At 58.5% G+C, this 14280-nt stretch overlaps 1 protein-coding gene across 15 annotated transcripts in view; it reads left to right on the top strand.

Annotated features, from left to right (window-relative positions):
• The first annotated feature begins 3495 nt into the window (after positions 1-3495).
• Fbrsl1 (fibrosin like 1) overlaps positions 3496-14280 on the top strand; it is a 55778-nt gene continuing 44993 nt past the window's right edge. For 7 of the 15 annotated variants that reach the window (XR_010039534.1, XM_063225418.1, XM_063225417.1 and 4 more), the window contains exon 1: positions 3503-4115. Coding sequence is in view for 14 of the 15 variants with exons in the window: in XM_063225418.1 (XP_063081488.1) it covers positions 3852-4115 (264 nt within the window). In the remaining variant the exon portion in view is untranslated. Of the gene's footprint in view, positions 4116-14280 lie in introns of all 15 variants that reach the window. The other 8 variants (XM_063225426.1, XM_063225415.1, XM_063225421.1 and 5 more) reach the window with 4 other exon arrangements.

Genomic DNA, 14280 nt, shown 5'->3' with positions numbered 1-14280 from the left:
AGACAGCAGGGTTCCTGCGGGGCTTTGAGCCTTGGCTTCATGGTGCTGCAAGGGGAGGTCAAAAGCTAAAACAGCACCAAGAGCTGCAACACCAGGAGCTGAGAGGCACTGACACACGGGGAGGAATGCAGACTCAGGTGCCTGCTGTGTGTCCACCTACACATCCTCAAGTGTGTGTCCCCGTGCACGCATGTCCAGCTGTTCAGAGTCCAGGGCATTGCCAAGGGCGTAGAGCCATGAACACCCTGGGGAGCAGAGCAGGGAGCCTCGCCCACTTCAAGGCTGAGGGGAGGGGAGGGGGGAAGGGGAGATAGGAGAGAGGAAGAGAGGGGAGACGGGAGGGAGGGAAAGGGGATAGAAGGGAGAACAGGGGATGGGGGAGAGGAGGAGAGGGGAAGGAGAAGGTGGAGGTGGAAAGGGGGAAGGAGGAGGAGAGAGGGACAGGGGAGGAGGGTGGAGAAGGGGAGGGGTGGGGAGAAGGAGAGGAGAGGGAGGAGGGTGCCCTTGGCTGGGTCCAGGCCCAGCCAGCTCTCAGCAAGCTGGGGCCCACCTTGGGGTGGGCGGAGGTCAGCACTGTACCATCCTGGGCAGCACTGTTTCCAGGCGCCGGGCCATGGATGGAGAGGAGTGACACCCTGGTAAAGGACACAGGGGTCGCACACTGGAGACACGGCAATGCTTGGTAGCATCTGTAATGGTTTCCTCCTCTCGCGGCTCCTTTGCCAGGTCACCCCAGGAATGTTGCCAGGCCATGTTCCCCACACCAGCCCTCCTGTGTGAACCTTCCTTAGAGCCCCCCTTGAATTACTCCACGGAGGCACCACCTGCCGCCCGCAGGATTGGGGCTTGACACGGACTAGAATAAGGCACAGGGCAGCAGGGAGAAATGGCAGAGGCAACGCAGTGCAAAGCCCTGTAACAGCTGGCCCCGAGTGCTTAATGGCCTGTATGGCTATGCAGTCCCACTCTGGATGGGGGACCCAGCAGAGGCTGCAGAAGTGGCACCATGAGGCCTCCTGGCTGGGGAAGTAGCTATGGGTCTCCACCCCAGCCCTAGAAGCCCGATGGTCCTGATACTGTTGCCCTCTGGTCCCGCACCTCACGTAGGCCCAGCTCCTCAGCACCTAGGATCCAATCTATAGACACCATTATGTACTGAACTGTGTCCCCCAAAAGGGGGGATGCTGGAGCCCTGACCTCAGCATCCTGGAATGCAGGGGAAGTGTCTTGCAATGAAATCAGTTAGAAGGCACTCACTGCCATGGCTCTGAACCCAGGAGCAGGGTGACAAGTGTCCTTCTAAGAAGAGAGACACTGAAGGACAGCACGAGGGTCAGAGGGGTCCCAGCTTTGCTCACAGCCTGCGCTCTGCCACACGGGGCAGGGGGCAGCTGGCCCCAGAAAGTGAGCACAGCAGAACCAGGTCAGGCGGGGACAGCAGCCACCTCACCCAGTTGCTAAGGTGAACCAGTACCCAGCAGCCAGGCCCACAGCAAGCAGAGGGCAGAGGGACCTGGGACCAGGATCAGCACCCAGGACCTCAGCCCATAGGAGAGACAGAGTCACAGCAGTCTAACCCACTTTCCTTTTTCTTTTTCCTGAGGGTCTCATTGTTGCCCTGGCTGACCTCCAACTCACAATTCTCCTGCCTCCGCCTCCCAAGGAACTGGGATTATGGGGTAACACTGGGCCCAGCTTGACCTGTTTCCTGAGAAACTCATGGAGCTGAGGCAGCAGGGGCAAAGTGGACACGTGTGGGGCCCTGGCCGAAGGTTCCTGCCCTCAGCATCCAGAAGGGCAGGCGTGGATGGACACTGAGGACAGGGCTATCCGGCAAAGGCTGGAGGCCAGCAGCAGGGCCACGCAGTGAATGGCGATAGAGGGACCCTGAAGCCAGGCTGGCACCCATGGCACCTTTACACATGTGCCACATCCTCAGCTTTGCTCCAGAGAATGTTCTCAGCCAGGAGTGGGGATGCGTACCTGTCATCCCAGCACTTGGGAGGCTGTGGCAGGAGGATGGCTGAGTTCAGGGCCAGCCAAGTCTACATATTAAGCTCAAGGAAGGCCTGAGCTGCATAGCGAGATCCTATCTCAAAAAGACAAAAACAAAAGAAAGAAAAAAATGCTCTTTGTCCCCAAAGCCTGAAAGCCAACAGAGATGGTGGGAATCACGGGGAGGCAGCAACACACACACAGGCTGCTATACTACTCTCGCCTCCACACCAAGCAATGTCGGGACTGGGCGCATGCAGCCCTGCGAGGGGCAGGGATTCAGCCCTTGGGAAGAGTGGTCAGGGCCCAAAACCCCCGCTCAGGACCCATCTGGATCCTCACCCAGGCCCAGGCCTGGCTGTATCAGTGGACACGCACCTGCACAGCGGCACAACTGGGGGCTTGGGGCAGGGTGGCCACCTACAGTCGTGCAGGTTGTTTATTGCACAGAGTCCTGCCCAGAGGAAGGTGGCCACAAACCCAGGGCCCCCCAGGAAAGACCCACTCTGCTTGCCTGCACCTGCATGCCCCACTTCCACTAGGGTCAGACTGCGTCAGTGACGAACCCGCAGGCACAGAGGACACTGAGCTCCAGACCAGCTCCGGGTGAGTGGGTCAGAGTCAGCGAGCTGAACCCTGGGAGGCCACTGCTCTGCCCTGGTAGGGGTCAGGCTCCACCTGACCTCTGACCCCGAGCCAAGTCCCTCTCAGCCCTCAGGGCTTCTCTGAGCCCTCCCTCCGAAACTGCGCCCTCCTCTCATAACCCCACACCTCCCAAACTTTCCAGGCCAGAAGGGACCCCGAAGGCAGGCCCCACGGGGTGCGGCGGCCGCTCCAGGAAGGGCCTGCATCTTCTGGCTTCCAATCAAGGGGGGACAGCTTTCTTCCTCACCGGCCCTTGACAGCCGGACAAGGATGAGGAAGTCAAGGGCCACTGCGTGGGCACGAGGGGTCCACCCTGGGGGTTGGGGGCTGGGATCCTCACGGATCGCGGATGCTTTTGGGGGGACTGCTCCTTCTGGCAGACCCCGCGCACGTGCTCACACAGAGTCCCGTGGGGCGGCGGGCTGGGCTGGGCCTCCCCAAAGCCACGCACCGCCCACGTGAATGGCGGCAGGGAGCCTAGACGGGGCGGGGCCTGTGGAGGGCGTGGCTACTAGAGCCGCGCGAGGGAGGCGGGGCCTGGAGGACAGACCAGGCCTGATGGGGCAGATAGGCCTGTGGGGCGGGGCTGAGTCGAGGGGGCGGGACTCAGATGGACTAGGGAGGTGCGGACTCAGCCAGTATGAGGCGTGGCTTGGCGGAGCACAACCCATAGTGGGCGGGATCTGGAGGGAAGGGCGGGGCCTCGTGTGGCTCAGCCCAGCCTGTGGGGCGAGGCGAAGAGGAGTTCGGCCTACCACGAGGGGGCGGGGCTCAGGGCACAAGGCGGGGCCCTGTGGGGCGTGGTCTGGGCGTGGCGGGTTTCCGCGGCAGCGCCCACTTCCTCTGGCGCTCCCGCTGGGCGGAAGTGCGTCAGTTGTTATCTGCTCGGGCCCGCTGCTGTCCCGCCGCCTCTCGAGCCCGGCGCTCCGAGCCCTGCACCTCAAGCTCGGTCGCCCGCCGCTGCCGCCGCCCGCCGCTGCCGTTCGCCATGAGGCGCGCTCCCGGGGGCCCGGTCCTGGGCCGCTGAGCGCCAGCCGCCCCGCCCGTGCGCCGGGCCCGGGCCGGGGGTCCCAGGCCGCGCAGATCCGGTGCTGAGCGCCCGCGCCCGGCATGCCCGGCCCGGCCCGGCCCCGAGCCCGCGCGGCGCCCTCGCAACCCGGTGGCACGGCATAGCAGGCGGCGGCACCAAGGTCACCGCGCGCGGCACCGCCATGGAGGCCAAGGTCCGGCCGAGCCGGCGCTCACGAGCGCTGCGGGACCGCGGCCGGCGCCGAGAGGCCGCCCGCGAAGCCCGCGCGCACAGCCCGTCGTCCGGCGACGAGCCCGAGCCTAGCCCGGGCAAGGAGAACGCAGGCCTGCGCGGCGCGCCGCCCCCGCGCCCCCCGCGCCGTCGCCGCCGCGAGTCCAGCTCGCAGGAGGAGGAGGTCATCGACGGCTTCGCCATCGCCAGCTTCAGCACGCTGGAGGCGCTGGAGGTGGGTGGGCGCCGGAGACCCACACCCCAGACCCGGACCCAGCCGTGTGGGATCCGGAGGGAGGGGTCTGCGTGCTACCCCCAGGGCCAGTGAACCTGAGCTTTGGGAGGCGGCGACAGTGTGAACACTGAGTTCCTCCCGATCACCTTCCTCTTTGGGGTTCTTAGAGCAGAGAGGAGTCAAGCCCGAGTGACTACTCTTGGTGAAGGCTGCTGGCCCCAGAGGTAGTAGGTTAGCCAAAAAAAGTACTGCCTGTCTAGGCGAACTATCCCAGACAGTGTTTACACAGCAAATATTGCCCTTCTCGCCTGGAGGCAGGTGATTAGAGAAGGAAAGGAGAGGTGAGTAGGAAGCTCCAGTCTATCAAATTCTCCTGGTTGGAAATGCTGGCCTCGTGCTGGGGATGAGGAGGGCGAATGGTCCCAAGAACTGAGAGACCTCCAACTAGGTGAGCGTCATGCAGCATTTCCTCTGAGGGCTTTTCGTCTGCTGGACTTCGGGTTGCAGGCATCACTGGTAGCCATGGGACCCCCATGTCAGAGGCTAGGCTTTGGGAAAAGGGAAGTGGGCTCTGCTGGCAGCCTCTGGATCAGGCGCTGGTGTGAGGTTTTACCCTGGGTGTGTAGTGGCAGGTTTGCTGCATTCTGTCTGTATAGTGGTGGTCTGTTCACCTTCCTGGCCCAGGAGGGGAACTGACACCCCAGCCCTGGCCGGCACCCTTACCCTGTCCTCTGCTTCACATGGTGGTTCTGTCACTATGGACTTGGCTGAAGGGCCAGCCTGCTACCCAGTTGTCAGGCCCCCCTGCTCTGCTGCCTCTGCTGCGTGGGTCATCTCCACCTGTGACTTTCTTGTGACTGGTTCCCCTCAGCTTCTGCCCCTTCAAGCTTGTAAGCTGGTGGAGATGAGGCACTGCGTTTGTGCCTATGGCCCCTTCAGGCCACCAGTGCCTAGGGCAGAGCTCAGTGGAGAGCATTGTGTACAGAGGGAGGGAGGAGCTGCTGCTACTGCCTGAGGTCACAGTGCACTGAGGAGGAGGAAGCCCATGAGCCTCTTGGGCTAAAGGCTCCACCTTTCCCTTCCTCTGGGGTGTCACAGGCAGTGGGTTTAGGGGCTTGTGCTGGTTTCAACCTGCCCTACCAGATCACTAAGAAAGTCAGTCACCTGACTCCTGGGCCCTCTGGGCTGACCTTTGTCACCTCTGCCCTTCTGAGTCTGTCTAGGAAAGTACAGGGCTCAGCAGCTCAGACTCTAGATCTCCCAGAAGGGTCTGAGTTGGTCATGTTTCCTGCGGAAGTGCAGTGGATTTCCCTGGAGTTCAGATACCTCATGATGATGTTGATGGTGGCAAGTGGCTTAGTGAATATTCAGCCTGCCAGACTATCTTTACGGGCATGAATTCTGTGTTCTTAATTGTTCACTGATACAGTTACAGAATGTATAATGATCACATTCATCATAGGGAATTTGTACCTGTACATGATATGTCTACTCCCCATTCCTCTATTCTCCCTTTAATCCCTCTTCCCTCCCTGTTTACAAAAGCTTTGTTTTCATTTTTTCCTTCTAGTTTTTTTTTATTTTGCCTTCCTTCCTTTCCCCTCCCTCCTCCTCCCTAGTTCCCTTAACCATTAGAACATTTTCTTGCTATTTCACAATATCTGTTAAACATTTTGGTACAGACATGAATTCTTCACTCAGGTAACCTCAAGGAAGGCCAATGGCTCCACTTTGTAGATGGGAACACTGAGGTACAGTACACCCACCCGGTGTGAGGCACACAGCCAGAGAGCCAATACCAGCCTGCAGTCTAAGTGTGGTCATTGTTCTGCAGGCGCCCTTGGGTCCCTCACAGGGAGAGAGATCCCAGGTCCAGGGTCCACAGGATCTCAGCCCAGAGGCAGAGCCTACCCTGCCTCCTGCTACCTGTGTGCTTACAGTCACTCCACTCTAGGCTTGGGAGCTGGTTCCTCCCTCAGGTCCTCAGGGAATGTTAGTGACATGGCATGTGGGTCAGAAAAGCCCATATAATATCAGGCACAGCGGCAAGACCTATAAAGTGTGTCTTTTAAGCAGAAGAGGGTACCACACCTTGCCCATAGGATGTCGGTGCAGGCCCTGCTCCAGTCCCTGTCGCTGGCAGCTCTTCCACCCTTCTGTGCAACTGTGTTTGCCCCTGGCAGGAAGTGGCCCCTGGCTCTTGTGTGCCTGGGGGGAGCAGTAGCTACTCCCCAGTGGCTGAGTGGTTGTCAGCTGAGGAGGGCAGAGTGGCTGGTAATGATCTGCAGAGGTCTGTGCAGAGCTGAAGGGTGCAGGAGGGCCGAGGGGGCAGGGCTCTGCAAACCCAAACCCGGTCTCCTTAGACTTTCTGTTTCTCAACGTGGTCGGGGAATCCAAGGAAGCAGGAACACTTGGGGGATTTGGGAGGTGGCTCTGCATTGCCATGTTCCCTGTGAGCGCTCTGTCTGATCACACTGAGCAGCAGTGACTGGAGACCCCCATGGGCAGTACTGTGGTAAGGATCAGGAGCTGGCTGCCCGCTCTGTCTGGGGATGTGGGCCACAGGCAGGGTCCAGCGGTGGGTCGGACATAAGCAGCTGCCCTCAGGCCACAGAACGGGTTGTACTGGTCCTTGTATCTCCCAGGAGGTGGCCGAGGCCAGCTTCCTGAGCAGACTTGCATACCTTCCCTGGAGAGGGGTGGCCCTGCACCCTCGGCTTCAGGAGAACTCTTGGCCACAGGATTTTGTGCTGTGCAGCTGGGGCCAGACCTACCTGGGCAGGTATGCTTCTAGGCACAGGCGGAGACCATCTGGCTTGGCATCTATAGATGATTTTTGTTGTTGATGTTAGCTTACTTATTTAAAAAAGCAAATCACTTTACCTGTTTCAAAAGTCCAGCCCTGTGGAAAGGTGGGTGCTGCAGTTTCAACCATAGTTCACACCCCTCCACACACAGTTATCAGATCTTTCTGGAGCTCTGGAGACATAGCCAGACCCAGGTGTGCTATCTATATAGAAGAGACTTATTCCTCTGATTGATTGGAATCATAGTCAGTTATAGGTATACCATCTATATAGTAGGAGAGAGGGTTGTAGATCTAGCCAGACACAGGTGTGCTGTCTACAAGAAGGCAATGTGTTTCTCACAGCAGAGGCATGGCCAGTCACAGGTACAACAGCTACACGGGAGGGGGTGTGTTCCTCACACTGAAGATACCCAGATGCAGATGTGCCACCTACACAGCTGGGGTGGTGATCCTTACAGTAGAGACATAGCCAGATACTGCTATGGTGTCTGCACAGAAGAGGGGCTCATTCATTACAGTAGACTTATAGCCAGACACAGATGTGCCATCTACGGGACAGTTCTTTGTCTTATCTGTGGATTGTACCAGAGATGGATAAGGGTGGAAAGGAAAACACTGCTGAAGGAGCTGAGCCATCCTAGCAGCAGACAGACTCCTGCACAGTGTTAGTTAGCCCAAGTGGAAGTGCAGGGTCTCGGGTGCACCAGGGTTCAGCTAGTGGACTCTGTGAGCCTTACTGGGATGAACGGGGGCTTTACAGCCTGGTCCAAGGCCCCAGGGTGCAAGGGTGTGGGTGGCAGTGTTAGCAAGTATGTAGGGAACTAGGACAGGGCCCATCCTGTGCTGTCCGCAGCAGTAGTGATGGTATCACTTTGGACCTCTACTTTAGTCCTATTCTCAGGGGTCCATATCCTTGGGCCTAGTCATCCCATCCTGGAGGGACAAGAAAGGGGGCTGAAGTGTGTTTCACTGGGGAGTCTGAGCCTCCTGCCCAGAGCACCTCATCCTCAGTACCTGTTGCTCATCAGATGAGGCAGCTGAGGCCCGAATAGGGTCAGTCTTTACCTGCAGTACTGAGACCTGCCCAGGACACATCGAGCTGTCCAGAGGCAGTGCTGACTTTGTCCCTCCCAGAGGGTCTCATAGTGGTGGGGTGCAGCTGATCCCTCCACAGAGGTCAAGGGGCACAGGATACAGAAGCAACTCCTGGTCCTGCAGCTTATTTCAACGTTCACACCCTGGGCAGCCTTGACCACCCCCTGCAGCTCTGGGGCCCCTGCTTGTGTGCCCCTCCAGCTTTGAGGCCTTCATTTCTTGGCTCAGATCTTCCAGGCTTTCCTGTAGCCATACCTGCCCATCTGGGTCCCCCACTCCTGCTGGTTGGTCTTTACTCTGGGCCTCTTTCTGGAGTGGTTCTCTCATATTCTGTGCCCCAGCCAGGAGTACCCAACAGGGAGCCTGGCCACCTGCCCCAGGCCTTACGGTCTGGCCTTGTCTCCTGGCAGGCCACCCCACCCTGTCTTCCAAGGGTTTGTCTAGTTCATGGATGCCGCTCCCCTGCCACAGAGGTGCAGGCTGGGCTCTCCTCCGTGGGGGCTGCAGGCTTGCCCCTGCCTGAGACTGGGGAGTTGCTGGTGTTCCCAGATGAGGATTTCTGTGTTTGCCTCTGATTCTGTTACAGGGGTGGAAACTTTGTTTCCCTTTGTTTTCTAATTGGTGGTGGTTCCCAGGAGAAAGCCCTTGTCTAGTATGTTAGTTCCACTGAGGTGACTTTCTGAGGGTTCTGGTGGATTCTTCTGGCTTCTTTGAGGAACCCTGACATTACTGCTCTTCTCCCTGCTGTGCTTGGTTCCATTTGGAGTCTCACTGTGTTGTAGTTCTTCCACATCTGGGGGTGGAGGCACTGTGCATGAACATCGGCGTCCCTTCCCTCCCTGCTGTCCCCAGCCCCAGTGTAAGCATCTGCCTGGACTCCATTCCTGGGCCCTGGACACAGAGCTGTCCTGTACTGTCACTGTGCTCGGCCTTGTGCTGGAGTCTGTGGACTGCTCACCATGGAGAACAGTTCACCACCACATCCTGGTAAGGGCAGCCCATGCTGTCCTGTTCAGCTGACTGAATTTCGGGGAGATGGAGATGGAAAGAACTTTCCCATCTCGCCTGTGTTTTGGAATTAAGTGGTGCCAGATACTGTGCCTCCTCAAATTGTGGAGGACAGAATCTTCAGGTCCTGATATCCAACCCTGGTCACTGGGCACCAGTTAATCCAGGCCCAAGGCTGGGCTAGAAGGGCCCAGGCTGCCCTCCATCCTCCGCCCTGGCTGGCTACCTCAGGTGGGCCTTCCACTTCCTGGACCCTCGTGAATGGAATGTGGGTCATACAGTGAGGTGTGGGTCATGAGGACTCTGATGGGACTGGGCAGCCTGAGGGAGTATGTGAGGATGTGGCCTTGCTCAGAACATTCTGATAGGGCAGCAGCTGCAAGGATCCGCCGTGAGCCCAGCCTGCAGATCCACAGTCACACACAGGGGCTTGGCCCATCCACAGGTCACCCTGCTTGTTGGCCTCTTCTCTTGATCTTGGGAAGTCCCCTGGCACCCTGGTGCTGAAGACTAGGTGCTTGCTTAGCCCAGCAAGGAGAGCAAAGTGATTGATCCCTGCCCCTCTCCTGCTTTACTGCCTCTGAGGCAGGTCTTGGGGCCTCAGCTCTGCAGAGCTTGGCTTGGATATGCAGCATCTGAAGAGGTGGAGAGTCAGACGCTCCTCTTCAGTCCGCCACCCTGCCAGGCATGACAGGAATCTGCACCTCTCATGTTTCCTAAGGGTACCTCCTTGGGGCAGCTACCCTCTCCCAGCCAGACTTCTGCTGCGCTGCCCAGGTGCTCTTGCTGTGTTCAGGACAGCCTGGCTGCCCTGTGTGCTTCATTCCCTACTTAAGCCACTATGGAGTGTCAGCTGCTCGTCACACCCTGGCCAGCCCTGGGGATGCACCCACATGCCCATCACCCAGGAGCGTCAGGAAGGCAGAGAGGGGCTGTCTTAGAGGTTGGCGGGCTTCTGTGGAACTTCTCGGGCTGAGGCGGGAGCCCAGCACAGTGAGGAGGGGGCAGGCCCTCGCCAGGGAGAACAGAGAACTGGCAAAGCTTGGCAGGAGGGGTGGGGGTGACTGAGGAAGGTGGATGGGCCCAAGGGCATCCAGGAACCTTCTCCTTTGGGAGCTGGGGTCTGCAACATTTGGGAAACAATTCTTTGAGGAATCTTGCTCTGCCTAGGTAGTTAAAGGAGGAGAATGGGTTAGGGACTTGCTGGCTTCGTTCGGTCCACCAGGAGGCTTCTGTGTTTGCTAGGAAAGCTGGGTGGGGGAGACACATACGTACCCTCAAAGCTGTGGTCAGGGTCACCTTTTTGGCTGCAGCATGTGAGCAGTGTGTGCTTGTGGACCCTGGCAGTCTGGCCTCCAGTTTTGGCAACCTTCCCTCCAGTTTTTACTTGGAGAAACTGTGCCAGTTTTGGGGGACAAGCACTGTCCCTTGGGCTGCTTATGGGCCACAATCATGGCCCATCCTCTAGGAGCCGGTGGTGGTGCCCATGCCCTTGCATCAGCTGCATGCTCATGAGAGCGTGATGTTGGCTGTGTGGCCAGAGGAGCTGAGCAGCTGTGTGAGTTGAGACCTGGGCCTTGTTTATGGGGCAGTGCTGCTCGAAGCCTTGGCCTTATGCCCAGAGCCTTGGACTTAAATGAGCAAGTTGTATGAGGACTGCTTGGCAGAAGCAGGAGGGTACACAGGTGTTTCCTGAGTGCCAGGCACAGCTCCAGGGCTATGCATACTGTGGTAGCTCCACAGAGGGGGCTGTGTTGTCCCCATGCCATAGATGGGGAAACTGAGGTACTGGGGAAGGCATTTTCCAGGCCTACCCTGCTTCTAAGTGGCAGGCAGGACTGGAACTCAACTCAGTGCACCCTGGAGGGCAGAGCTCCTTTCCTGGGTCCCACTCCACTCTGCTCCACATCTTCTTGCACACAGCTCTCACCCCTGGTGCAAGCCAGAGTGCCACAGGGACCCTCAATGCTGCTCTGGCCTCACCTGCCTGTGTCCCCCGCAAGGCCTGGCCTTGCCCCTGGCTGCTCCCCACATCCACAGGCCTCACTCTCAGCCACACACGTATGCCCCAACCACCTAACACCCAGGGCGGTGATGTACTCCAGACTGGCACGGCCACGTGCAGGTCCCCAGGAGCTATGTGGCAGAGTAGGCAAGGAGGGTGACCTAGGGTAACAGCAGGGCAGCCCCCTTGGTGACCTGCTGACCCTGGACTGTCCTCCTCCAGATTTCTCTTCAGAGGCATGTAGAGCTACTCTCCCAGGAGAGGTAGGGTAAACTTGGCTCTCAACTCCCTTGTGCTGCCTGGCAGTGACCCACAGAGGCTTCCTACCATTCTGGAACAAACTCATGTCTTCCTAGACCTCTGGAACCCTGTTTCTGGCCCTGCCTGTACCTGCCTTTTGCCTTTGTACATTCAGAGCAGGGCTGTCCTGCTTCTGGGACAGAGCCATCCCTGTGAGCCAGGCATAACTGGGAAGCACGTAGGCTGTAGCCACATGTGGGGTCTGGTCCTGGACGGCCCCATGCCCACTCTGGGCCGTGGTTCTCTGATGAGCATGTGGGCTCGGTTCCTCAGTACCTCCCACCCGTTTCATCTTCTCCCCTACTGAGCTGACGCTTAGCCCATGCAGGCTGGTCCTGGGTCCTTCAGGACTTGGTGCCCAAAACCATGCCAGCTGGTAGCAGTAGCTGACGGGCAGAGGGGTAGCTTGGCACTTGGGCATCTGTGTACTGTTCCCTCAGGCTTGTGGCTTCAGTGACCTTGATTGCCTTTGGCGGGCAGGGATGCCCATCCTGGGTGACAGTTGAGCAGCAGCTGTGCTGGGAGGGGACAGAAATCAGCCCTAAGCCTTCCTCCCACATGGAGTCCGCAGGCTCGGGGCAACAAGAGCATGCTGCTAGGGACAGATGGGCTCACTGGCCTCACAGGAGGTCACTGAGAGACCCACTTGCCCTGTCTCCTGGTACCTTGGAGCCAGCCTGGGCCATGTGTAAAGGGCTGGCTCTGTCCTCGAGGTCTGACCCATGGCCCCTTCTCTCTCCCTGCCCACCCATTTGGCCTTGGCTGGCGTAGTCTGCAGACCCCATCCTTGCCCCTCTGCAACAGCCTTGCCTGGCTGTAGTCTACCACCTGGCTCTTAGCCATGGCTTTCTCTAAATCTAGTGCCCTTGTCTCTCCTTTGTAACTATGGAAGCACTCACTTGTACACAGGGCACACTGAGCCTGCATCCAAGTTAAAGAATAGTCACAGCAGGCTGCATGATGCCACTGATGGGCCATAGCCTGGCCCCAAGGCATCCCACAGAGTGCGGACGTGGCTGCCATCCCCTGGCACCACCTTCCTGGCAAGCTGCTACCCTGGGCCAGTTCCCTGTCCTGTCTGCCCTGGTCCCATAGCCCTCGGCTATCCAGAGGAGCCTACACACTGGAAAGACGGTGCTATCGTTGAAGAGCAAGGCAACAGACTAGGAGGAAGAAAACACTAGCTGGGCTCTGGCTGTGTTGTGGAAACTGTCGTCACAGCTGCCAGCCAGTGACATAGGCATGATGTGTTCAGTGATCAGCCAGGGGCGGAGGTAGGCAGTGGCTTGGTGCAGACCCAGGCAGGTGGCCTTGGGCTACCCCGTCACCCTCTACCTGTCCTGTTGCCCAGTGGCTTTCCCAGGACAACGCTGCTGCTCTCACGTGCCTCTCGTCCAGCCACAGGGTGCGGCTGTGTCTCAGGTGACAGTGCCAGCCACAGTGTAGGTCTTTTCATGGGACCCACGGCAGCATGCAGAGAAGTCTCGTTACAAAGATGGGCACACTTGGGTGTCTTGGTGCTGTCCCCTACTCCCAGGCCAGCACATGGCAGGTAATGAAGACACATGCCCTGGGCCAGCAGAAGGACTTCGATGACCTGGGGATACAGCCAGGCAAGGTCCAGAGGCTTCTGGTGAGTGAGGGCTGGTGAAGCCCAGGTGGACACGTCCCTCATGCACCTGATGGGGGTTGCACATAAGATGGAATCAGGCAGCCCATAGCAACAGTTGGTGATGGGTGTGCTTGGCAGGGCCATGAGGGATGTTGCTGCTAGGCAGGAGCAGAGGAGAGCTTGTCCAGCCTTCTCAGCTGCAGGGTGCTTAGATAGCACCCCTGCACACCAGGGCTTGCCCTCGGGTGTCTCTCTGTTGGGGTGTAGCCCTTAGGGCTCACTGTGGGGCAGACTTTACCCCAGAGAATACATGGCTTTCTGGATGCCTGGACAGGAAACAGCCACATTAAAGCTCTAGGGCTGTCGTGCACAGGTCTTGGAGGACACTGCAAGGTACTTGAGGATGGGCTTGGGCTGGGTGAGGACTGTGCAGGGAGAGATGAGGTTGCCCTGCTGAAGGGTTGGAGAGCAGAGGCGGGGGCTTGGAATCTAAGGATGGCAGGCACTGGACTGAGAGCCAGCAAGACAGAGCACTGGCAGCTTCCGCCTTTGTGCAGCCTCCTGTCCCATCCAGAAGTGCCTTCTAGCTCCAAGCCTGGCCTTGTTGGTGCTGTGGTTGTCGTGTGGGGCAGGTGCCCTGCCTCAAGCCTCCCTCCCCTCGGGGGGGGGGGGACTTGATGACCAGCGGGGAGGCCCCATGTGGTTTAGGGAGTAAGAGACACCTGCCTGGCCAGGGGATGGGCTGAGCTGCAGGGTCATAGTGGGACTGGCAGCCTCACCCTGAAAGGGCACCTGGACTGTTTGCCCAGTCATAGTCACTCTTGTCTCTCCCTAGTTGCTTTACTGTAGCAGTTAAACATTTTATTGATGCTCTATAGCAATAACATTTAGGAGAGCTGAAAAGCAGTCACGTAAAAGCACTGAGGGGAAATCAAGTGAAATCCTGTGAGCGGTTTCATGACAGCATGTGCCCAGCTCCGTAGCACTCTACCTCGGGAGGGTCAAGAAGTCCGGGCGTTACTGTACGGCTTGGCCTGAAGCAGAGACATGAGGTGTGAGACCTACAGAGGCTCTCCCAGCTCTGGGCCTCCTTGCAGCAGCCTCTTCGTGGGGTGATGGTGGGAGGCACTGGGCCAAGCTGAGGGATGGATGGGGCCCGAGGATGCAGGTTTCAGACAGTCATTGCAGCCGATCTCTGCTTGGATTTCCATGTTCAGCCCAGAGCAGTCATAGCACATGTCCTGGGCTGAATGTGGGCTGCATGGGTGGTGTCTGAAACACTCAACAGAGTTCCTGAGCAGGCCTGGTGCTGGTGGTGAGTGCAGAGCTTACTGCT

Source organism: Cavia porcellus, unplaced genomic scaffold (genome assembly GCF_034190915.1).
Source record: "Cavia porcellus strain 051 isolate PalLab524CR breed Dunkin Hartley unplaced genomic scaffold, mCavPor4.1 scaffold_16, whole genome shotgun sequence".
NCBI lineage: Eukaryota > Metazoa > Chordata > Mammalia > Rodentia > Caviidae > Cavia > Cavia porcellus.
This window is presented reverse-complemented; position numbering and strand designations above follow the sequence as displayed.